Source organism: Camelus bactrianus, chromosome X (assembly GCF_048773025.1).
Source record: "Camelus bactrianus isolate YW-2024 breed Bactrian camel chromosome X, ASM4877302v1, whole genome shotgun sequence".
Lineage (NCBI taxonomy): Eukaryota > Metazoa > Chordata > Mammalia > Artiodactyla > Camelidae > Camelus > Camelus bactrianus.
In genome coordinates, this window is record NC_133575.1 from 113,495,721 (window position 1) to 113,519,125 (window position 23,405).

General features: G+C 61.1%; 3 protein-coding genes and 1 long non-coding RNA gene across 20 annotated transcripts; 1 reads left to right on the top strand and 3 right to left on the bottom strand.

Annotated features, from left to right (window-relative positions):
- Window positions 1–1,509: 1,509 nt before the first annotated feature.
- LOC105064972 (uncharacterized) lies at window positions 1,510–6,912 on the bottom strand. Of its 14 annotated transcripts, none has more exons than XR_012504749.1 (5): window positions 6,707–6,912; window positions 4,778–5,984; window positions 4,465–4,656; window positions 3,118–4,204; window positions 1,510–2,819 (listed from the first exon to the last, which is right to left on the bottom strand). It is a non-coding gene; the product is annotated as an uncharacterized LOC105064972 (long non-coding RNA). The 14 variants fall into 14 exon arrangements; XR_012504750.1 differs by having other exon boundaries at window positions 6,752–6,871; XR_012504758.1 differs by having other exon boundaries at window positions 4,778–5,804; window positions 6,752–6,861.
- A 4-nt stretch (window positions 6,913–6,916) lies between these two features.
- Window positions 6,917–20,182, top strand: EOLA1 (endothelium and lymphocyte associated ASCH domain 1). 4 transcript variants are annotated; one of them, XM_045512860.2, is made up of 6 exons: window positions 6,917–7,158; window positions 7,610–7,662; window positions 8,760–8,875; window positions 9,175–9,286; window positions 9,401–9,681; window positions 10,481–12,001. In XM_045512860.2, the coding sequence occupies exons 5-6, from the start codon at window positions 9,429–9,431 to the stop codon at window positions 10,702–10,704; spliced, it is 477 nt and encodes a 158-aa protein (XP_045368816.2). In that variant the 5' UTR covers window positions 6,917–7,158; window positions 7,610–7,662; window positions 8,760–8,875; window positions 9,175–9,286; window positions 9,401–9,428; the 3' UTR covers window positions 10,705–12,001. The 4 variants fall into 4 exon arrangements, with proteins under 4 accessions (XP_045368816.2, XP_010948308.2, XP_010948309.2 ...); XM_010950006.3 differs by lacking the exon at window positions 8,760–8,875; XM_010950007.3 differs by lacking the exon at window positions 8,760–8,875 and having other exon boundaries at window positions 6,918–7,158; window positions 9,166–9,286.
- HSFX3 (heat shock transcription factor family, X-linked member 3) lies at window positions 12,042–13,751 on the bottom strand. The gene is given in 3 exon segments (XM_074359443.1): window positions 12,042–12,128; window positions 12,130–12,636; window positions 13,053–13,751. Coding segments are annotated over 3 exon segments (1,089 nt in total). The 5' UTR covers window positions 13,548–13,751.
- On the bottom strand, window positions 18,767–23,094 carry LOC141576247 (melanoma-associated antigen 8-like). Its single transcript, XM_074358996.1, has 3 exons — window positions 23,050–23,094; window positions 19,780–19,878; window positions 18,767–19,582 (listed from the first exon to the last, which is right to left on the bottom strand). The coding sequence occupies exon 3, from the start codon at window positions 19,580–19,582 to the stop codon at window positions 18,767–18,769; it is 816 nt and encodes a 271-aa protein (XP_074215097.1). The 5' UTR covers window positions 19,780–19,878; window positions 23,050–23,094.
- Between the last annotated feature and the right edge of the window lie 311 nt (window positions 23,095–23,405).

Here is a 23,405-nt window from a genome sequence, read left to right on the forward strand (position 1 = left end):
CCATCAGGCTGCATTCACACCCACGCTCACAGATGGCTGGTCAGCAAAAGCCCTTCCCAACCCAGCGGTTGTCTGATGCCCCAGAGGCCAGAGCACCTCCCTCCAGGCAGGCCGCAGGGCAGAGCGCCGTTGCGCCCGGCAGAGGTGGCTAGAGCCCTGTGCGCTCCGCTTAGCACGCAGCCACGCCTCGGGCACCGACTCTGGGTGTTAGTTCTCCCGGTTGGTCCGTCTGCATTGCAAGGCCTCGGGCACTGCGAGGGCCTGACCACTGGGCCCACTGCGGGGGCCTCTAATGCCCACCCGTGCTCTGCAGCTCCCGCACGGGCTGACAGGAAATGTCAGGTGGACACCGCAGGCTGAAGGGACACCCTGCCCACCCTGCCCCCTCAGTGGATGCAGGTCCCCAGCGAGCCGCTGGCATCCTAACTCCCTCCGAGGACCAGCTTCCCGAAGGGCCCAGCCTGAGATGCTTGGTTCTGGAGGGGTCCAAAGAACAGGTGGGGAGATGGGGTCTTGGTGAGGGACTGTCACCCCCGCCCCACTGGTCATGAGGACCCCCATCCTGGGGGGAGGCGGTGTGCAGAGAGGCCTGGGCACAAGGTCACAGCCCAGCTGCTAGAACTTCCACGTCAGAACACTTGCTGGGCTGGCAGGTGGAGAGGAATGTCCCGGCAGGTGAGAAGGCCCAGATGTGGGGAATGTGCCGGGAACAGACAGCGACGTCTCTGCTGTGCCGATCGCAGAGGGACGAGCAGCTGAGGGGCAAGGATACGGCGGGAACCAAGGGTGCCCCAGAGTCTCCTCCATAGCTTACAGAGCAGCCCCGTCTCAGGCAGCAGCCATATGTCCAACCCACGATTGACAGAAGGGGCCGAACCTCAAAGACGGCTGAACGCTCGACCAAGGCAGGACCGTCAGGCCAGCAGCAGAAGCTGCCTGGGAAAGCCTGCACCCCTGACACAAGGGACAGGGAGCCTAGGAGAAGGTCCCGGAAGACCTGACTCCCCAGTGTCTCTGAAACTCCTGCGCCGGAAGTAGCAGTCCACCCCCCACGGAGCTCGTGCACCCACCTCACCCCCAAGGGAGCAAAACAGGACCCGCGTCTTCCCCCACAGGGGCCCTGCGTCCCAGGAGACGGGGTGACCAGCTGCCCCGGTTTGCTGCGGGCCCTGCAGCGCTACATCCAGGAGACACCGGGAAGACCGGGAACAGGTGGTCACCCGCATGCCAGGCCTCCACCGCACAGCACAGGTGGGGGTGCTGGCCCGGGTCAGGGAGGAAAGGGATGGCCCCTGCCCCGCAGGAACTGCAGCAGGGGTCTCCAGGTGACACTGAGCGGCCAGAAGCCAGGGGCTATGATGATGGACACCAGTGACCAGGAGACCTGACCCACAGAGCAGGGGAGGTGGCCAGGACAACACGGCCTCCTGGGGGCTCGAGGGAGGAGCAACCAACCAAGGCACAGCCCAGAACGGATACTCAAAAGAGCAAGAACGGACAGTGGGAGGCTGAGGGCAGTCACCCCAATAAATGAATTGTGATCCCTTGCCCAGGCTCTGCCCCTGAGCCAGTTTTCAGACCTGGAACCGACTAGGGAGGTGGCCGGGTCCACGGGGGAAGGACATTACAGTACTGTGGCAGGAGACACAGGAATGACCCCCCAGCCCTTCCCAAAGGGACCTCGGGCTCTGCACCGGGCGACCCAACACTGGGAAATGGGACAACCAGATAGTTCGAGGCCGTTGGACACAGGGCCCAACTCAACACAGGTATGGGAGACTCAATCAACTCTGTCTCTGCAGCCACCCCAGGACCCGTGCTGGAGGTTCTGAGCAGCGGGTGTCACTTGTCTGAGGGACGCTGGGCCATTCCCGAGGATGTGTCACGTGGTCTTGAGCAAGAGAGCCTGGAATCCAACATCCTCCAGAATGAAGTGTGGGGTTAGTCAGATGTCTTCTGAGGAACCTTTCAGAACTTGGGATAACAGTTGATGCCAAGTGAAAAAACGTAAGAGAGAACGTTAACACTGCATGAACTCAAGTGAGTAAAGGGAAAATGCCGAGAAAAAGAACGGGGAAATATGCCCCAACTGTGAACGCTTCTGCCTCCGGGCGATGCCTTATGAGCGTCTTTGGTCCTGACTCTTCACATCCTTTCTGCACTTTGCAAAGTCCCCATGGCGAGTACACAGATACACTCAAGAGGTGGCTGAACGGGTCCTCTGCCCAGAGCACATCAGTCTGCTCGTGCAAGCCCTGCAACCACGGTTAGGGGACGGCAACTCGTGCTCCAGACCCCCACCCCAACTGAATCTAGCAAACAAGTAAGCTGGGCCCGTTTGCTTGGCCGCAGCATGGTGTCAGGAAGCCCCTCGTCCGGCTGTGGAGGGCCTGGCACCCGGGTTGGGGCTTCTCTGCTCAGAGACCGAGGACGGTAAGGAGCACGAAGTCAGGAGAGCTTAGGAGTGATGGAGACACAGAAAGAGCATCTCCCGCCTCCGTGGGAGGTGGCAGAATGGTCTGTAACATGAGTGCGGGCGGGGCAGCGCCAGAAGTGCCCAGACACGCCTCTGGCTCCCACTCTGTGTGCCAGGGTCCGTGTGCAGGCACCACGGGACCAGCAGCGGCAACGTCTCCGCCCACATCGGCAGGTCCCCTGTGGTGCAGCTTCTCCCCGAGGCCTTGGAGAGTCATGAAGACAAAAATCAGAAATACGTACAGATCTCAGGCTGGACCACACAATCTGGGCCGTGTGAAGAGGGCCTTGGCCAACCGGAGCTTGGAGCTGCCAGGGGACACAGCGGAAGCCGGGGACAGGGCCTGCAGATTAGAGACGGGCCAGAGGGGCGGGAGGTAAACCAGGAGAGTTGGGGCAGAAGAAACAAGGCTTGCTGTCTTCCCACAGCTGCACGGCTGCCCCGGGCTTCTCCCGCGTGAGTCCAGGGCATGGAACTGAAGCCAGGCGGTAACCGACTGACTTACACAGACAGGAAGGAGCCCTTTCTCACGGGCAGAGCCCTGGACACCGGGGCACCTCCCCCTCAGGGATCCTCACCCCAGGTGGCGGGCCTGGGGGTGGGTGGCGGCCTTGGGGGGGGGGGGCGGGACACTCCCTGACCTTTGGGGTCACATACAGTTTGGAGCCTCTAGGCCAATACTGAGTCCAAAGCTGGCCTACGAAGACAGGAGGAAACCAGCCTCCGAGGGGCAGGAGGAGGCATCTGAAACACAAACAACCAGGGCGGGATGAGCACCCAGGTTGCAAAAAGACCCCCCACAACTCAGCACAAAAAGGACAAGCAGCAAAGTAGACAGACAGGCAAAAGGCATTTCACAGAGGAAACCAGCCCTGCCGGGAAGGAGGGAAACGGAGAATTTGGGCCCAGCCAGCCCCAGGCCTGTGGTGCCCCGAAACCTGCCACAGGAACAAACTGGAACCCGCTCAGGCCTGCGAGAGGCGCGTGCGGTGGGGCGGCACTTACCGCGGCGTGGTCTGCGCCTGGTTTGCGCCTCTCAGCGAAAAAGGGGGGCGTGTGCCCGGCACAGAGAAGGGGCGGGGGTCTGGGAAGTCACAGGGGGCAGAAAGGACGGCTGGGAGGACCTCTGGGGCAAACAGAGGGATGGCGGAGCCAGGGAGAGGAGCAGGACAGAACAGCGGTGGCGAGTTCCCAGGGGTGGCTTGAGCCGGGGGCAGGATGGACCAAGGTCACTGGGGATGAGAAGGAGGGGAAACTGCAAAGGCAGGTGCTCAGAAGGGCCCCCGAGACACCGAGCTCTACAGGTGCCCTGGGGAGGAGGGACCAGAAAGGGAAGGTGACTCTGAACAGGTGCCCTGAGCTCCAGAGAACAGGCAATGTCCCGGGGCCACTGTCACCCCCAAAGGGCAATGGCAAAAACAGCAAGGACGTCCAACAGGGAAGACTGGGTGCATCTGGGGAAGAAGCAGAGCTTGAGGAGGGGACTCGCTCCTGTCCCGTGGGGTGCGGTCCAGGGGCAGTGGCAGGGAGGGAGCAGGATCCGCAAGCAGGGGGAGGCCGGGAGGCCCAGTCTGGGAGGGAAGGCTGACTCACCCTGATGACCAGAGAGGGAGGGGGAGGAGGCCCGCTCTTCCAGGACTTCATTTGTGGAGGACACGGGAAGGAGCAGGTGAAGAAACTCACCGGGAAGTCAGACATCAGATTGTAGTAAGGATCGGCGCCCACTGACTTGTACGGAAAATCAAAACTGAGTTGCAGTCGGGTGCCTTTCACAGGGACAGCCGAATACTAGCCCACGCCCACCTGCGACAGGGCCAGGCCACTCTTCCTGGGCCCACACACCCGGCAGAGAACCGGCCCGGCAGCCACTACCGTTGCAACTGTCCCCACATCAGACCACACTCCTCCCTTTCCTGTTCCCCTCCTCGGGGACCTGGGGCACCCTGCTTCTCAGCATAGAGGGGAGGGCCAGAAAAGGGGGTCCTTACGCAGCACCATCACAGCTGTTCCCCACCAGCAGCCACATATCAAACGTCTCCGGCTCACTGGGCAAGTTCTCTTGCTTCAAGCAAGATTCGGGAGGAGCTCCAGCAGCAGCCCAGCGTTCCGGGAACCGTCCCTCATGATTTGAAACCGCTAGGAGGAGGTTCTGGGGTGTCAGGACACAGCTGGTAACCATTCTATGGGCGCAAGAAGCCGAGGAGGGGATGCCGGCATGGGCTGAGTTGGATCTGGTGACTGTTAAGGTCCCCCGCAGCCCGGAGGCCTAAATCCCATGAAGGCAACCCTCCGCCCCCTCACCTCAGGGCCAGCATCCCTGCTTCCTCGGGCTTCTGCAAGGAGAGAGCAGGTGCAGCTCGCTGGAAGACAAAGCAGTCCTCTGCGGACCCAAAGTTTCCTAAGCACCCACCCCACCGTGTCGGAGCACCCAGCTTAGGGAAATGAGTAAGACACTGTCCTCGCCGTCAAGGGACCCAGCGCCGCTGAGCGGGCCACGGACTCTTGGAGAGCAGCTACAACCCAGGAGGAAAAGCCCAGGGAAGGATGGCAGCAGCAAGGCGCAGCATTACCAGAACTCCCAGACAAGAGTGCCTGGCGCCCGGGGGGCGGGCGGAGATGGGGAGCTTCCAGTTGCGCCCGGAAGGAGGACAGGCGTTTGTCAGGACAAGAGGAGCCAGCCTTCCAGGTGTGGAACCGCGCGTGCCAAAGCCTCCAGTCGGGGTAGGGCAAGTGCGCTCACTGTGCAGGGACAGCCCAGTGACCTAGACTGTTGGGTGGCCAGGAGGGAGAGCTGGGGCCACTGGAAGGCCCTACCTGGGCCCCGAGGTGTTGGAGCTTAAACAAGAGAGGACTTGGCAGGGTTTTCAGTCTGGGGCTGACAAGGACACATGTGCAGTTAGACACGTGTGGAGCAGCCCCTGGAGGAGGAGAGACAGGAGGCGTCCAGGCCGGTGGGGGGCTCAGGTAATAGCACAGGCCCCGGCCATGAGGCCTGAACTCCGGAAGGGGCAGTGGGGACAGGAAGAGAAGCATTTATTCTGATCGGTCACTTGGGAGGCAGGGACACAGGACTTGGTCATCAAAGAAACAGGGAGGGAGGGCGACGGTAAGGGAACCAAAGGAGCAGAGCCAGGCGGGTGGCATCGAGTGGCTTGAGCCCCCAGGGGAGAGGAAGAGGACAGAAAAGGGCTCTGACAGGGAAGCTGGCTTTGTGTGGGACCCCAGGTCCGCGGAGCAGCAGGAAACAGTGTGGGGATTTTCCTTCTCACCTGCAGAAAGGCCAGACCAAGACTGTACCTCAGGACTTGGCCAGCAGTCCCAGGGCGGCCTGGAGGAGGGGAACTGGCCTGAGCATTCAGCCCTGAGATGCAGGACTCAGCCCAGAGGCTCCGCCCTCTCTCCGCCTCCCTGTCGTCTGAGGTCCATTCCGACGGTCCGATGAGGTCGCTGACAACGCTGGGGGCTGCCACTGCGACTCTGGCCGACTGCTGCGGCCTGGACTGGACGCCTATGTCAAGAGACTCAAAAGGGCACTGCCTGTCCCCGCCCACCCTCCATGGGTTCCCAAGACCCACAGCTCCATCCCTGTCAGCTCCGCTCCACTCCTCCCCAGCTCCACTCGGCTCCGCCCTCAGCTGCTCCTCCCCCTGAAAGCTCCGCCCTGCTCCTCCCCGGCTCTGCCGCCTCTTCCAGGAGCGCCTCCTCACACAGTTCTTTCCCACGTCTCAGTCCCAGAAACTGCTCCCCCAGCTCCTCCCAGCTCCAGCCCACTGCGTCCCAGCGTTTCCTCAGCTCCGCCCCACTCCTCCGCAGCTCCACCCTTCTCCTCCCTCAGCTGCTCCTCCTCCTGGAAGCCCCGCCCTGCTCCTCCCCGGCTCTGCCTGCCTCTTCACCCAGCTCTCCTCAAACACCTGCCCCACAGGCGCCTCCCTTAACTCCTCCAACCCAAGTTCCTTCCCCGCAGCTCCGCCTCCTTCCTCGCAGCTCCGCCCTGCTTCTCCCCATCTCCTCCCACAGCTCCTCCTCGCCAAGCTTCCTCACAGCTCCGCCCCGGCTTCTCCCTTGTCGCTTTCTCGAGGCTCCGCCTCCCCCTCCCGCAACTCCTCCTCCCCAGCTCTTTACCACAGGTCGGCCCCTGATACTCCTCCCCCAGCTCCTCCCAGCCCCGCCTCCTCCCCGCAGCTCCGCCCCTCGGCTCGCCCCTCCTCGCCCCTTCTCCGCCCCGCCCACCTCCTTGACCTCCTCCGGTGCCGCTCCCGGCCTTGGATTGCGAACCTCCTTCAGGCCTGGTCGTCCCGCGGGCCACAGGGCCTGGCGGCTCCAACAGCGCCTCCTAGCGGCGGGGCCTACGTGGGAACGAGTCCTTGTTCCTAAGCGCGTGTTACGTAACTGCGTACCTGCGTGCTGCGTGCGTACGTGGTACGTGCTTCCGTACACCCGGAAATAAGGGGCGTCAGCGAGTCTGCGAACGGAGCGCGGTTAGGGCCAGCTGGCGCTGTCCCCTGTCAGTACTTCGGAGTCCCCTGTCAGTACTTCGGAGTCCCCAGGACGGGGAAGACCGTCCAGCCGCGTGGCCGCCGCCGGGCCGTCCCAGAGTCCCCGCGACTCGCGCCGCCCTCACGGAGCCAGGACCCATCCCGCCCAGCCCCGGAGGGAGCCGAGACTCGCCGTGTCCTCCGATGGTACCTCCTCGGGGCACTGGTTTCCGGGCTGTGGGGCTGGGAGCGGCATGGCAGCCGAGGCCGCCCTTTCCCATCCCCTCCCGGTGGAAAGGCACACCCGGGATTCCATGGAGGGGAACGTGTTGTGGGGCCCCCAAATCCTTCAGGTGTCGACTTCTCCTGTTGGATCTAGGGTCTGCTGGGCGGTGAGAACATGATCTACTTAGGTGAAGTGATTTTCTCTGCTGCGGGCTTGAGGCATCGTGGGGACCCTGACCCAGCGGGGGGACGAGAGACCCACTGCCCTGAAGAGCAGAAGCAGCCCCGAGTGAGATGCCATGTGTGTTTCTCCTCAGTCGGGCCCTTCTGGGTCCCGGTGGTCTCCAGTCCCTGCTGAGGAGAAGACACTGTGGTTCATGTTGCTGTCTTCTAGCTGATGACCTTCTCTCCTTATCTCTCTCGTCCCCTGCAGGTGAGGAAGCTGAGCCAAGTGGAAGAGCATTTCCTCCTGAGGCGGCCAAGCAGGTACCCTCTGCATCAACAGGAGGGCACTCCGCCCCCTTCTTCCCTTTACAGTTACCCACCCTCGGTGTCCATTGTCCTGGGCAGTCGTGTCAGAGGCCCACCGTCTGGGTGGCTTACACAGCAAAAATGCCTCCCCTCTCAGTTCCGGAGGCTAGAAGCCTGAGATCAAGGTGGCGGCCGATTTTTGGCCCTCCTGAGGGCTGTGGGAGGATCTGTCCCGTGCCTCCCGCACTTCCGGGGGTTGGCTGGCAGTCGCTGGCCTCCCTTGGCTTGTAGAGCCCCGCCTCGTCTTCACGTGGAGTTCTCCTGTGTGTGTGCCTGCCTCTAAATTTCTCCTTTTTATAAGGACACCAGGCCTATGAGATGAGGGTCTACCCTGAGGAAGTCATTTTAACATGATGACCTTTGTAAAGCCCTTTCTGTTATCTGTAAGGTCATGCTCTGGGGTACCTGACATTGGGACGTCAACACATGAATTTGCGGGGAACGCAGTGTACCCCATAATAACCCACCAAGTCACTGAGTAGGAACACACTAGGAATGTTCCAGGCCTGGAAGGGAGGCCCTCATGGCTGCAGGGGGTAAATAAAGGGGAGAGGAGAGCAGGCAGCCAGGGAAGGAGCCAGAGCATGTGGGGCCTCGTGGGCCCCTGTTCCGCTTGGAGAAGCAAAGCCCTAGAAGGGACTGGGCTGGGTGCCTTTGGGGCCATGTGCCCCGTCCTCACAGCCACGTGGAAACTGGGGCTCCGCCAGGTGCCGAGACCCAGCTGAGGTTCGGGCCTGGGGCCCTGCTCCTCCTGCCGCACAGCTGTGTCCTCAGGGAGGCGGAGCCATCCTCCCCTCCAGGTACAAGGAGGCGAGGACGCGGTGCATGCGGTCAGGCCCTCTGGAGTCACGTGCCATCTCTTTCTACCTCGGCGCCTCCTTCTCAGCTGTGGAGTGGGGTGACGGTAGCACTGCCCCCAACTGGGATATTGGAGGATCGATATCTCTGATTCCTGGATGTGGATGGTGGTCGTGCCAGGGCCCGGCATGGAGACGGAGCTTACACCAGTGCCGGTGGTTCCTGCTCTCATTTGTCGGTTCTCTGGGCTCCAGGCGGGGGCATCTGTGGACAGTGGAGGGCAGGGGTGCCGGAAGGGGTGAAGGAGGTGGCACCCAGAGGCGTGTGGAGGAGACACCTGAGATCCAGGGCGTCCCAGGGCTGGGCTGAGGTTGGTAGCAAGGATTTGCGCTCCGCAGCCCAGGGGTAAGGGTGGTAATGGGGCATCTGCAGGGCACTGGGAATGCTGGGGCCGGGGAGCTGCGGGGGGTGGGCGGGGGTGGGGAGAGAAGCAAAGCCCAGGACTGTCCCTGTCTGTGCTGGGAGAGGACCAGAGCCTGGCCACACGGCTGTGAAGCCGAGGGGCCCTCTCTACCTGCTCTGTGCTCCCCGGGCTCGGGGACCTCTGTTGTAGAACTGACCACACGCCTTTCTCTCCCTGTGCCCACCCTCCTTTGTGAGCCCCCGCAGACTCCATCTGATGGACAGATCCTCCGAGTGACCAAGCTCCTCCTTTGGGCCTGTGAGCTGACTGCGTGAACACAGGGAAGGAGCCAGCGCCCTCTGATCCCCCACCGTCCAGGTCAGTGGAGGGTCAGGGCACCGGGGCACATTGTGGGGAGGTCAGGTCCACGGGCCGTGAGCTCAGAGGGCCGGCGCCTCTGGCTTACTGACACTTGCTTCTGTGTTTCCCCAGCAACGTGAGGTCAGGGGAGCTGCAGGAGATGAAGTTCAGCTGCCTCTCCTTCCGGCAGCCTTATGCAGGTTTCGTCCTGAACGGGGTCAAGACCCTGGAGACGCGTTGGCGTCCCCTGCTGAGCGGCCACCGGCACCGGACCCTGGCCATGCACATCGCACACAGGGACTGGGAGGACACTGCCTGGAGGGAACTGCTGGTGGAGAGGCTGGGGATGACCCCTGCCCAGATCCAGGCCTTGCTTCAGGATGGGGAGAAGTTTGGCCGCGGAGTCATAGCTGGCAAGTGGTGGTGTGCCCAGCCCTGCTCCGGAGCCTCCGAGGGCGGCCCCCAGGCTCTCCCGCAGGGCCTCTGTGACTTGTTTTCTTTCAAATACCTTGGTGTGTGGGCTGCGGTTTCTTGGAGCAAGACACCTTCAGAGGGGCAGCCAGAGTCCACGGGCTGGCGGTTGGCGGGCCGAAGTTCCCTCACCGCTGCTCGGGGCCTCAGTTCCCATTGGGCTCTAAGAGGCAGAGGAGGGTCCAGGACTGCGTGTGCCATTTCCATGTGTGTGTGTGTGAGCGTGAGCGTGCCAGTGCACATGTGTGGGCGCACCGCAGAGACTGTGATGAACAGCGCAGCACCCAGAGCAGGTCAGGGGTCTGTGGACTCAGGCTGCCCTCCAGGCTTCCTACGCCTGGGCCACCCCTGCTGCCCGCGGCCTCCTGCGCCAGTCCCCTAACGCTGCAGCCACCTGAGCCAGTCCCCTAAACCCTCATGGGTTGTGGTCCTGCATCAGCACCTGTCACCTGGCGGATTGCCTGGGGACCTGATTGCCCATAGGGTCCCCTTCTGATCGTGACTTGCGGCCTTCAGCACTGACGTGGGTGGGGTCACTCCCTCGGCCTCGCCCCAAGTGCCCTGAAGAGGGACGTCGGTTCCTCGGAAGTGCTCAGCCAGCGCGACCCAGTTGACCCTGGGTCCACGTGCTGATATCGCCTCCGTCTCTAGTGGTTGTGACCTTGAATAACCATGTTCTCTTAGGGGCAGGCCTGGTTTATGGAAGGGAAGACATCTGTGTGCTTCTCTCTTTGTGCACAGGGCTCGTTGACGTTGGGGACACTTTGCTGTGCCCAGAAAACTTAGGTCCCGAGGAGGTTGTGGAACTGGAGAATCGAGCCGTCCTGACCAACCTGCAGCAGAAGTACCTGACCACGCTCTCCAACCCCCGGTGGTTACTGGAGCCCGTGCCCAGGAGAGGCGGGAAGGGCATCTTCCAGGTAGACGTCCCCAAGCACCTGGTCCCCTTTGGGCAAGAGGCCTGAGCAGCGTGGGCTCTTGAGAGGAGGTGACCGAGAGACCAAGCTAAACCGTGGCACGGTCAGCTCGCCGTCACGCCCTGGACGTGCTCCCCTGGTTCGCTCTGAATCGGCGCCGCCCTGGAGGGCGCTCCCCACTCTGTGCTGTTCCCGGAAACAGATGTGTCCACCGGGACGCGGGGACGGGGGAGCGGGACCCCTGCAGGGAGATGCCTCCCTGGGCTCGGTGACAGAGTCTCAAGGACTTTGGACCTCTAGGACAAGGGGAAGCGGCCTTGCAGGCCGCTGCTCATTCTGGCCCTGCTGATTCTGGATTGTGTAGAGAAATGTGTTTTGAGAGAGCTGGTGAGTGTTCTCCCCGCCTTTGTTCTGGTCAAAACCCCTAGAGGGTCTGAAGAGCATCCAGGAGACGATGTGGGACGGCTGGAGCGGGCGCTGAGTGCTTGCCAGGGAGTCACCAGCCAGCGACGGCCTGACTCCCGGGCAAGAGGACGTCGGACTCAGAAAGAGCACCGTCTGCCTCGCAGATGACTCTCGCCCTGTTGTAAAGTGTCCCTTGGCTCACGGAGCCGGTGTGTTAGACGTGCCGCACGGCCGCTTCACGTCCCAAGAAAGGGTCCTAACTACAGCCCTGATGGAAGTGAGCAGTGCTGGTGTTCGCTGGGTGGGAGATCTTTTATACATTTGTTGGGGGGGGAGGGGTTGGTCAATTGAGAGTAGGGTTTCCAGTGGTTGCTACCTTCGAGGGTGACGGGCCTCCCCCCAGGCGTTTGACTGCAACCCCCCGTCTCTTCGGAGCCAGGCTGCAGTGCTCTCAGCCCTTGGTGGAGGGGGTGGCCCTACTTTTCGGCGGGCCTCCGTGGGGGGCCCCTGGATCGTGAGCTGGAGACGCTGAGCTGCTGATCAGAAACTTCTGGCATCCTTGGGGGACCCAGGAGGAAGACCCTCCTGCTCCGCGATGCATGAGTAATGGGGGGGAGACACCCCCGAGGTCAGAAGCCAGGCTGTCTGTCCCCTGACGGGCAGGCCCGGCCCAGCGGACCAGACCTTCCTGGGCTCGCCTCAGTGCTCGCTCCCCACCTCCTTGGGCGGGTGTCCGAGATGCCACAGCTTCAGATGCAAGAGGCCGATGGGGACCAAAGCCTGCCCCCGGCCGGGGTCTCCAGCCTCCGCGGGCTTATCTGGTGAGAGGTGTGCGGAATCGAACGCGAGAAAGAACACGGACCCGCGGGTCTCGCAGATTGTTTATTTAGTCCCGGGGAGTTTTGCTTTTCTTTATTAAAGCCCAAAATGTTCATGGTTACAGGACGGTGCTCTTCGTGTGTCTCTAGTGGTCTGTGAGCTCAGCGCTTTGGGTTGTTCTGGAACTGTTCGCAGAGAGCACACTTGTAATCTGAAGAGCCCTCGGGCTCTTCATCGGCCTCGGGCCTCCTGGTTGGGGGCCATGAGCAGAAGGGCCGCGAGCAGCATGCAGTAACCCGTGTTGCACGTGGACACCACCGAGCTGGGATCGGGGCAAACGGGGGGGCTTCTGGGCAGCTCCCCTGCACCGTCCCTTCCGGCAGTAGCCGGGGGCACTAGCGTGACATTCCTGGAGGTGCCCTCCCCACTCGGGCCGCCCTGCTCGCTGGAGGGACGCTGCACTACCACCAACCTGGCCACCCGGCCGGCAGACAAGACGCCAGGGAGCACGAAGGCCCGGAAGCCGCTGGGCACCTGAGCACGGGGGGCTTCCCTCTGGGTCTTCCTGTCGGCATCATTGGTGGAGTCATTCTGATGGAAAAATTGGGTGCATCTCATAGGTGGGACGGCTTGCTTCTTTCTCTTTGGGGTGGTTGTGCTGGAAGCGGGCCGAGCAGTTGCTCTCGGGTCACCTTTTCTCCGCATGTTCTCGATCAGCAGGGGCTTCTCTCTCTGAAAGTTGCAGTTGTGGTAGATCTGAAAGGACAAGAATCATTCTCGTCATTTCGGGGGAAATATTCACTCCTCCCCGCCCACCTCCGTCATAAAGGTCTTGTTTGACTGTGGAGAAAAGGTCTTTTTAAATTCCTGGCAAGTTTTGTTTCGCCCTGGAGTGTGCGCTCACTAAAGCTACGTGGTGCCTGGGCTGAGGTGTCACTCTAGCTCCCTGACGTGAAGTGGCCCCTGGGTCTTCGGTCACACCCGCAGGGCATCTCTAAGGGGCGAGCCTTCCATGACACGCCGGACTGCCTCAGCCTTCATTCAGTACTGGCTCACAGGAAAAAAGTCCCCCTCGGGAATGAACCCCGCCCAGCACATCACTCATCCGCTCAGGACTAGGAAGCTGTTCCAGGAACAGAGAACTCGGGAGACGGAAGGGCTGTCTACGTTACCATCAGCCTTTTCTTCCCCGGAGAGCGACCCAGAGTGCCGGGCAGGTGTATTTTCCTGAACCCATAGAGGTTCAGTTGGCGGATGAAGCTCTTCAAGCTGTCTGTTTCAAAGATCCTGTCTGCGCCGCGCCGGCGAAGAACCTCCCGCTGGAAAAGGTCTTCCTCGATGATCAGCATGTCTCCCTTGTCGTTCCAGCGCACGGACGTGAAGGCCTCGTCCTCCACTATCATCCAGAGCTTTCTCGGGAAGGAGAGCCCAAGAACACCATGGGTTCCGTCCACGTTGGCGGGACCTGGGTTTGGGTCCTGTGGTGGCTGGTTGTCTTGGGAGCCTGGATCTTGGCTCTCGGCCTGGTCGCCGGGCCTCTCCAAAATCTCCCTCGAATCCACCTTTGGATCCGGGGATGAACCCGATGGGGCCCCCGCTGGGGGCTCTCCATCAGCTGCGGGGGCCGCCGTGGCCGTATATTCCTCGTCGGGGCTCTGACTCGCCATGCAGCTAGTCTAGACCAGGCACACGCTCTCCCTGAGACCAGATCACTGAGCTCTCAGGGCAGAAGTGCCTTCAATCTGAGCAGGGACGCCCAGTAAATAGTGTCCGCAGAATTCTAGAATCTCGGTAGCAGGGCAACCAGCGACTTTGGTCATCGTCCTCTTTATGTGTCACGTGAGGTCACAGAGTTGGTCTGGACAGGGAGCCCTGGCCGAGGGGAGGGGAGGGGAGGGGAGGGGAGGGGAGGCGAGGGGTACAGAGCCCCCAGCTTCTCTGTTTTCTAAAAGTGTAGGAAGGTATGTTCAAGTTCCCGGGAGAAGGCTCCCATCTGCTGCCAGGCACCTTTTTCCCAGGGGCCAGGCCCTGAGTGGGCGGACAGACATGATCCTGTTTCCATCCCCAAAGGTTGGGGAGGCCTGTTGCCAGCCTCCGATTTGTTCAAGGGCCAGGCCCTGGCTGGCCCTGGCTTGGCTACCACCAAGGCGGCAGGGGTGAGATGGGCCCCGGGCGACTGCACCTCCCGGAAGTGGTGGTCCGAGTGGGCTGGTTGGCCCGGGCTGGCTGGCAGCGCCCCCTACCCCCACCCCGCCACCAGCTCCTGCCTTGGTCTCTTCCAGCTGTTCCTGCTGGCTGGTCGGTCCAGCTCTGATGGGCCGTAAGGAAGTGTTCCGTTCTCCTGCCCCTGGGTCGAGCTGTCCCCAGAGTGGGGCTGTGTGTGGGAGCGTGTGGGGGCACTCCCCACGTCCCACTTCAGTGTCACCAAAGCACCTGGCACATAGGGTTCCCCCCGTGCCGCGTGAGTGGATGGCCGCATCCTCCCCTGTGCTTTGGAGCCTCCTTTTGAGCTCCGCTGTCCGCAGCCCCACCCCTCTCCAGAGCACATGGGATCCTCTTTAGTGTCCATTTCTTGCCATAGAAACTCCTCGTGGCCCGAGAGCACTCACTTTCAGAACACCGGCCTTAGTCCGCGCCAGAGCACCTCCCTCAGACCTCGGATTCAGCCTCCCCTGAGGCTGCTCTAAGGCCCTCTTCCCTCTGTCACTGGGGGGGGTTAGGCTCCTGCCCTGCCAGATTGCTGGCCTTCTGCTTCCAACTCGGCTCTGCCCTGCTTCTTCCCCTTTGCAGTCCTTGATCTGGGGGTTCAGCATGTATTCTGATGTGTTGAGAGCAAGCATTTCCCTGGTCTGCTCCCAGGCCTGCCCTGCTGGCCTTCCCCGAGCCAGCCCCACCCCCAGCCCTGGGTCCCCGTCCCGCCGTCACCTCGGTGGCAGGTACACTGAATAATTTTGCCTGCTCTGGGTGCGGTACTTCTCAAGGGGCCTACTCTACAGACTCACTCCCAAGGACAATTCCTACTTGTTGAGCTGGACGTGACCAACGGAAAGCCCGTCCACGTGTGACTGAAAATAGATGAGGCTCTGGGTGTGGGATGGGACAAATCCCGCCCGAGAGCCGTCTTCACCACGGATGGCAGGACAGACAGGACAGTGGTCTGGGGGGACACGTGTTCTGTAGCCGCTGTGGTGGCTGTTCTTCCTAGTCACTGCACAGGGAGAGACAATGGGACCTGGAAAGGCCCGTCTGCCAGGCTCCTAGGTCCTCATCCCAGCTCTGCCGCTAAGGAGAGGCGTCTGTCCTCTCTGAGGGCCACTCCCTGTTCCAGAAGGGGAGGGCAAGGGGTTCGAAAGAGATTCTCCCAAGGGGCCCTCGAGTCTGAGGACTGTCAGCCTTCGTGGAGCTCCTAGGCCGAGACTAGAGCTTGGGCTCAGGTCTTTGTGCCTCTAAACAGGTTTACAGAGCACTTGTTCGGGTCACTCCCTCCTGCAGGGACGTGTCCTTAGAGTTCGAACTTCAGTGGAGGCCATGGGGGCGTCTCAGAAGGGGGCCCAAAGGCTGGGACATCGGTGGGCCGATCCCAGCCCTGTGGCCTCGCCTGCCGCCCGCTCCTTCCAGCCCTCCCTCACACCCTGGGTCTGGTGGGCCTGCCCCCTCACAGGTCTGCCTCCCTCCCTCCCACGCACCCCTGCCCCCCCCCGGGGGGGGCCGGCTGGGCCGTGGCTACGTGTAGCGCCCCAGGGGTCGCTCTCAGCCACGGCTCAGGACACTTGTTACTCGATACCAGCCCTCACGACGTCCAAGGCCTGCCTTTCCCAGCCTGGCCCGCCGGCCGCTGCACCTGCCTTAGCCCCTGGTGTCCGCCAGCCCAGAGGACCACCCAAGCGCTCTCCGTCACCATCCATGGGCCCTGGGCCAGACCCGCACCCAGTCCCCAGCTGCTCTGGGACCCGCCAAGAACTCCCCTGTCTGGGCGTGTCCTCAAGCTGCCTCGTCGGGTGGCGATGCCCGTCTCTATCCAGAGGCCGCTCTGCATGTTGGGGCCCGGCTTCAAGGCCGGCCCGGCTTCCAGGCCACCTCGGCAGTCAGGGCTTCCTCCGGTCCCAGGCTCCCTCCCAAGGCTCCCACAGCCCGCCTTGCATGTCCAGTCCCAAGATGGGGTGCTCCTGTCTCCCTGAGACCTTGGGTGTATCTGCCTCCCCCTCCAGACCAGGAAAGAGGTCCTTGAGGACAGCAGACTAGGATGTGAACGGGGTCCCCAGCCTATCTTGGAACGAACAAATTTGTATGTCCCCCAGGAGCTGGCTTTAGTGTCCTTGAAAGCAGCTGTGCACGGTCACTGCGACAGCTCGAGCAGGTGGGAGGGCGCCTGCATTCCCTTGGCGGTGCTGAGCGCTCTGCGGTGCAGCGCCGTGGACTCTTCCCGTCTGACCCGGGGCAGGTGGCAGGGAAGGCCCGGGCCGGGCCGGGGAAGGTGGAGTCGTGGGCCTAGGATCCGCCCGACGGAGAAGTAGAGCCGGCCTGTGGTCCACTGCGGACGCCCGAGCCCACGGCCTCAGCCCAGACTGGGGGCCTTGTGTCTGCCCGGAAGCCACCTGCACCCCGCAGGGACAGCAGCAAAGGGGAGTCTTCCTTGTCCAGTGATGACTCATTTCGTAGTTGTCCAAGGCCAAGGAGACCCGGGAAAGCCATCCTTAGAAGCTCAAATGGCACAGGGGCCGTCGGGTGCAATGCACTTTCCAAAGGAGCCCCAGGCAAGCTCTGTTACAGCCGCACCCCTCCCCCACTGGGGTCGGGGAGACGGTGTCAGGATGTTCCCTAGTGTTACCTTTTCTCCAGCTTCTGAAAAGTCTACGTTAGGGATGTTATCCCATAAGGAATGTGGCCTTCCAGACGCAGTCAACCACAATCCCAATCCCAGTCTCAAGCCCAGTCTCGCGCTCTGGCTCTCGCTCTGTCCCTGTGTCTGTCTCCGTGACTGTCTCTCTGTCTCTGTCTCTGTCTGTCTCCGTCTCTCTGTGTCTCTCTCTCTCTCTGTCTCTGTCTCTCCCTCTCTCTCTCTCCACACCCCCACCCCCCGTGATGACCAAGTCAGCAGGTCAGGTTCGAGTTGGCCAGGAGGGCCCCGAGGAAGGAGGAGACCAGGGCAGGGTGCTGTCGTGTGGGATAAGGGCTGGGACTGGACAGCAGTGCCACCACCTGGCAGGGTCAGCTCTCAAGAAACCGCAGACAGTCCTCACCCTGGCTTTGATTGTCACAGTCACCTTCCTTTCTTGGTCCAGCTTTTACTACCTGGGCCTCAGGATCCTACTTTCTGTCACCCGACAGACTCCATGAGGACACTGAGGAGACAAGTGGACTCTGGGTCAGGAGGCGGGCCGCAGGCTGCGATGGGTGGGCGCAGCGTGGGCTCTAGATGAATTCAGACCAGGGGTCTCGGCCCCACCCCGTCACTTACTAGCACGTGATCCTGGGAAGGTTCCCGAGCCCCACGACCCCAGGGTCTTCATCTGTGCAGTGGGCGGGTGTGAGGAGGCCCGGCCCGCAGGACTGCAGGGGTGCGTGCGATGTGCGCCAAGCACCTCGCGCGGGGCGCGCTGCCTGTTGGAACCGCGATGATTGGCAGTTGCTTCTGATTTTCTTTGGCCCCAGACCCTTCCACTCCCTCCTCTGGGACTTGGCTGGTTGGTTTGTTATCCAGGTCATGTTAGAGAACACGCAGCTCAGTAGGATGTGGAAGAGCTAATCAGCCAAAAAGCATGCCTCGTAAATGGAACTAAGTAAATTCTCCCGATTAGAGGCTAGGTTACACTGAGGGGTGGGGGAGCGTTCCCAGCTGGACTCAACACCGAGCTCCTAGGAAGGGAGTCAAGGAACAACCTTTGCCCCCTCCCAGCCGCCCTTCCATCCGAACTGTGGCTTCTGAAACCCAAAACACGCCTTCTTCAAGTCTGGCCGCCGCCACCACCCAGCTTCATTACCGTCACCTCCCACAGAAGGAAGCCCAGCTTCCCAAAGCCCCCACCTGCCCTGGCTCTGCGCACTTGCACTTGGGTGCTCTCTCCCGGACCCCCTCCGCCTCGCCGCTTCTTTCCCTTGTTCTGTGGGACTTCAGGGACATGTCACCATCTTCCTGATGTGACTGGGCTCCTAGCCTGTCCTTCTAGGTGTGGGGTGTGTCTTGCTTTTCCTAGTGTCCCCACTAACACAGAGCCCTCCGGAGAGCAGAGGCTCGGTGAATGTGTGCGGATGAAGTGAGACGGTGAGCGGGGATCCTGTTGATTCAGACTGATTTTCTCCTACTTTCTTAAATAACCCGTGGAAATCCAATTAAACATAGGGATATTACACGTATAAAATGACAAACAAGAAGGGATAAGAAGCGAGTTAATATTTTTACTTTTATTGTTCTAAATCTTCCCTCATCTATATTATTGCTAATTACTCTCACATTTCCCGAACAATTCTAATTGCAATTCCATATTATGTCATCCAGGATGACAGGAAAAAAAAAAAAAAAAAAGAGAGAGATTTCAGTCTCCTTTACAGAAGAGGAAAACTGTTGTGTTTGAACTGGATAAGCACACACACGTTGTGATCAATGTCATTCACAAAGTTAGATACTGAAGCTTATTAAATCTTCTATTAATAGGAACAGCACTGAAAAACACCTACAGGAAACAAAGATCAATTTCCACGTCACCATAAAGGACGGGAGGAGCCCAGAGATGCTGTACGCCGTGCCCCCCGAGCTGGCCCGGGCCCTCACTCCTTCCAAGGCTGACCGCTCGCTCTGCAAACACAGAGTGAAGGATGGACTCCCTTCCTGCCCGGCAGGAGAAGCTGCTGGACAGGGGCCTGGAAGGAGCGCGGCTGCAAGTCTGGCTCAGGCCCCCTCTTCCTCATTGCTCACGGCCTCCTCAGACAGGGACGGGAAGGAAATGGGACCCTTACTGTTGAGTCTAAACAAATGCTCCAGGACTTGCAACTTGCTGGTCTCCGCGTGGGCCCGGGGCCCCCACAGGAACTCGTGGCGAGCGGGATCGCTGTCGGCCACCTGCCGGTACTCCAGGTACCCCTCCTGCACCCACGCTTTGGTGATGAGCTCCCTGGGCTCCCCATAGATGAAGTGCTCCCTCCCAGGATGCACCCCCATGACACCGAGTGCTCCCCACACCTCTTCCTCAGGCGCCCCCTCTCCCCCCAGGACGATGACACCCAGAAGTATCACCAGGAGGCCGTTCTTGGGCATGCTCCGCTCATCACCCTGCATCCCATCACAGGTGAGGCCCAGGGTGGGGACCAGGATGTACAAGTGCTCCTTGGGGTCCACCTCCTTCACATCCACCCCAAAGACCAGCTGCATGCACTCAGAGGCCTGGCTGAAGACCACAGGGAAGTGGTGCTGGTATGCTCTGAGGATACTCAGCATTTCTGCCCTGGTGGTCGGCTGCTTCCTGCGATACTTGAGGAGCAGGAAGCTCACCAGGTCAGCCATCATTGAAAGCTCTGCCCCTTGGCGCAGGGACTCGGCACCGGCAGAGTAGGAAGAGGAGACTGAGGAGGAGGAGGACGAGGAGGACGAGGAGGACCGGGGGGATGCGGCCCCCTCCTGCTCAGCCTCCAGCTGCTGCACATCCACCAGGCCCTGGGCGTCTCTTGGGTCCTGAAGGTCTTCCACAGCCTGGCGGAGCTCACTCATCTGAACCAGGGACATAATGACAGGTGTTGGCAGCTGACAGGAGTCTGGGCCGGGGTGACAGGTGGGGACCCAGTGGCCTTGTGGGAGGACAAGCTTATCGACCTTCCCAGGGTTTCTAGGGCTGAACGAGGTTTCCTTTGGTGTCCCATCTTTGTTGTGGGCGTGCGGGTCCCCTCACCCTTCCCTCGGGCCCTCACCTTGACTCCTGGGAGGACCCGGGACTCTTCTCTCTGTTGCCAAGGCGTGGTTCCTTCAGATGATCTGACCCGTCCTCTCACACCAAGGTCCTCACCTCCCTGAAAGGCGGGAGAGAAAGGAGAGGAGGCCCCTTTCCTGCTGTGATTCAGGACAAGGATACCTCTGGTCATTGACTTTGGTTTCTGGGCACAGTTCCTTGTTCACAGCTCCCAAAGCCCTTGGGATGTCCTCAGTGTTGAGAGTGATGAATGTGCTTTTTTTGTTTTTTATGTGAATGAGATGTGTTTGCAAAGCACCTAAAATGGGGCTGGTTGCCAGAAGAGCCAATCATGTGATTAAAAGTTTGGATCTTTTGGCCCCTCCCCAGCACCACCAGGGAGGGGAGAAAGGCTGGAGATTTGAGTTCAGTTGCCAATGGCCAATGATTTAACCAATCGTGCTTATGTAATGAAGCCTCCGTCAAACCCCAAAAGGATGGGTTTGGAGAGCTTCTGGGTTGGCGAGCAGGTAGAGAGCTGGGGCAAGTGGCGCTGTCTGAGAGAGCGGGGAAGTCGGCCCCGCTCCCGCACACCTTGGCCCTAGCACCTCTTCCATCTGGCTCTTCGTGACTCATGCCCTTTATGTTCAGCTGGTGATCTAGGAAGTAGTATGTTTGTCAGAGACCTGTGAGCCACTCTAGCAAATCAACCAAACCTGAGGAGGAGGGCGTGGCAACCCCTGAAGGTCTTTCAGAAGGACAGGTCTTTCAGAAGGACACGTAACAGCCTCGACTTGTCACCAGCGTTGGAAACCCAAGGAGGAGGGAGTTGGAATCCCCAACCTACAGCTGGCCATTTAGCAGCACAGGCAAGAACCTTGCCTTGCGGTGGGCTTCTGAAGTGGTGGGGGGAGGGCAGTCTTGGAGGACTGAGCCTGAACCAGAGGGTCCGATGCCATCTCTGGCTAGACAGTGTCAGAACGCGGTTGAATTCCTGAACACTCTGCTGCTGTCTGAGAACTGTCGTTGGTCTGGGGAACCTCTCCCCTACGTGGAAATTGGTCCCAGGATCCATTTACACAACATCCACCCCCAGCTCCCCCCGAAAAACCCAGAAGCACTGGCAGCGGGGATCGGCCCCTCTGCCCTGGGCGGAGGTGCCCTCAGTGCCTGGAGGCCATGCATCTTTACTCCCGCCAGGGCCTGCTCTTCCCCCCTGCCCCCACCTGGGATGATGAGTTGACATCTGCCCTTCAGACCCAGACCTCAACTCCCTGAAGACTCCCACCTTCCCACCCAGGATGGAAGTGAGCACGGCACTTAGGGCCACCACTGACTGTTCCTTCCAGGGCTGGGAACAGGGGTCAGCTGGAGCCGGTGGGGTCCTTCCTCTCCTGAGATGGCGGGGTACATTTGGTCCTCATGAAGAGTCCTTGCCTTGACACGTGGGATATCCTAGGACTCCTCCCTCTGCTGGCCTGATGTTTCCCCTCAGACCAAGGTCCTCACACCCTGAGATACCCCACCCCCAACCACGTGACGGAAGTGATGGCAGGCCCCATCCGGCCAGACCTGACCGGGGACTCCTAGGGCTGAAACAGCTCAAGCCGGACACTGTAAGTTCCCATCTCTTTTGGGGTGAGGGTCTCCTCACGCCCTGCATCCACCCAAAGGGTCCTTCTCCTGAGTCCTGGCACATCCTGTGAGTCCTTCTGCTGCTGACCGGTTGTGGCTCCTTCTGCCAACCTCAGAACTAGGTCTGAATTCCCTGAGAGCCTGGGGCAGAGGTGAGGGGGCAGCACCACTGGCCACTCCTGCCCAGGGACTTCAGGGATGACAGGGGGCAGGGCCGGATTCTGTGGGCTCACTCTCTACTCTCAGTATCAAGATATTCACATTTACTCCCAGCAAGTCCTGGAACCCTCCCCTCAGCTAACATGAGGTTGTCCCCTGCAGGCCGACACCACCATCGCACTGAGTTTGAGGATAAAGTGGGGAGGTGATGCCTCCTGACTCACACCCGGGCCTCCCAGGAAGGAGCAGAGGAGCAAGTTTCTGTTGAGGCCCCCTCTACCTGGGGAGGGGGTCTGCCCAGTCCTACTGGGGGTTCCGGGGAGACCACCCTCTGCACATCTGAGCCACACTCCTCAGACCAGGGACTTCACCTCCCAAGGACCTCTGAGTTAAGAGGTCAGAAAGCATCTCACCTGGTCACCCTGCTCTGGGGCCTCCAAGACCCAGCACAAGGGCAAAGGCTCCCTCACGGTCCTCACATTGCCTCCTGGTAATTTAGGATTCTGTCCTCTGCCCATCTGACGCCCCGCCCCCTCATACCAGGATCCCTGTCCCCTCTGAGACCGCGATGTCAGGAAATGCTGCCTTTGGCCATCCTGCCCTCTAGCCCCCCATGGCCGACTCTGTTCCGGGGTGCAGGGTCTCTTAGTCCTCCCTCAGGGTCCTCACCTTGACTACCGGGGGGACCGGGGATACCCTCCTCTGCATACCTGAGGTCCCCCTCCTTATATTAAGGCCCCAGTCTCTCTGAGACCCGGATGGGGAAGTCGAGACACCAACGTGTGCTCATCTCGCCCTGGGGCCTCCCAGGGAGAAAAGCAGGGGCAGGATCGGTTCGGCGGGTCCCCACTGATCTGGGGTCTCTGGTCCCCTCAGTCCTCCCTCAGGATCCTCACCGTGGCGCCAGGCAGGAACGGGGATTCCCACCTCAGCCCATCTGAGGCCCCGCCCCTCAAACCCGGTCCCCAGTCCCTCTGAGACGCGGATGTCAGGAAATGTGCCTGTGGTCATGCCACCCTATGATCTCCCAGGACCGACTCTGTACTGGGGTCCAGGGTCCCGCAGTCCTCCCTCACAGTCCTTGCTTACTGTCCTGACAGGCCCTCAGCCCCGCGTTTCCCAACCTGAGGCTTCGCTCCCCACACCAGCGCCCCAGTCCCTCCGAGGCCCGGACGCGGAAGTCCCGGCACGCTGCCATGGGCTCGTCCGGCCTGAGGCCTCCGAGGGCTGCCTGCCGGGGTAGATATCTTGGGGTCCCCTCGATTCTGGAGTCCAGGGTGTCCCCAGTCCTTCCTCAGGGCCCTCGCCTTGACGCCCGGCAGGAACCGGGATTCTCTCCTCAGCGCACCCGAGGCCCCGCCCCTCAAACCCGGTCCCCAGTCCCTCTGAGACCCGGATGTCAGGAAATGCTGCCTGAGGTGATGCCGCCCCATGACCTCCCGGGACCCACTGTGTTCTGGGGTCTCTGGCCCCCTCAGTCCTCCCCCAGGGTCCTCACCTTGACGCCCGGCAGGACCTGGGATTCTCTCCTCAGCCCACCCGAGGCCCCGCCCCTCAAACCAGGACCCCAGTCCCTCAGAGACCCGGATGTCAGGAAATGCTGCCTGAGGTGATGCCGCCCTATCACGTCCCAGGACCGACTGTGTTTTCGGGTCCAGGGTCCCTCACTGCTGGCTCGCGGTCGTCACCTTCACTCCCAGTGGGACCTGGGATTCTCTCCTCTGCAGATCTGAGGGTTCCCCCCCCCCATCACACACTAAGTGCCAGGTCTCTCTGAGACCAGGATGCCGCGGTCATGACACGACACGTGGGCCTGTCCTGCCCTCGGGCCTCCGGACAGCAGCTAGCAAGGGC

Excerpts from the sequence above, each read along its gene's own strand:
- EOLA1 (XM_045512860.2), top strand. The coding sequence starts at position 9,429 with ATGAAGTTCAGCTGCCTCTCCTTCCGGCAGCCTTATGCAGGTTTCGTC. Across the intron at positions 9,682-10,480 it reads TGGCCGCGGAGTCATAGCTG|GGCTCGTTGACGTTGGGGAC; the intron begins GCAAGTGGTGGT and ends CTTTGTGCACAG.
- LOC141576247 (XM_074358996.1), bottom strand. The coding sequence starts at position 19,582 with ATGAGTGAGCTCCGCCAGGCTGTGGAAGACCTTCAGGACCCAAGAGAC.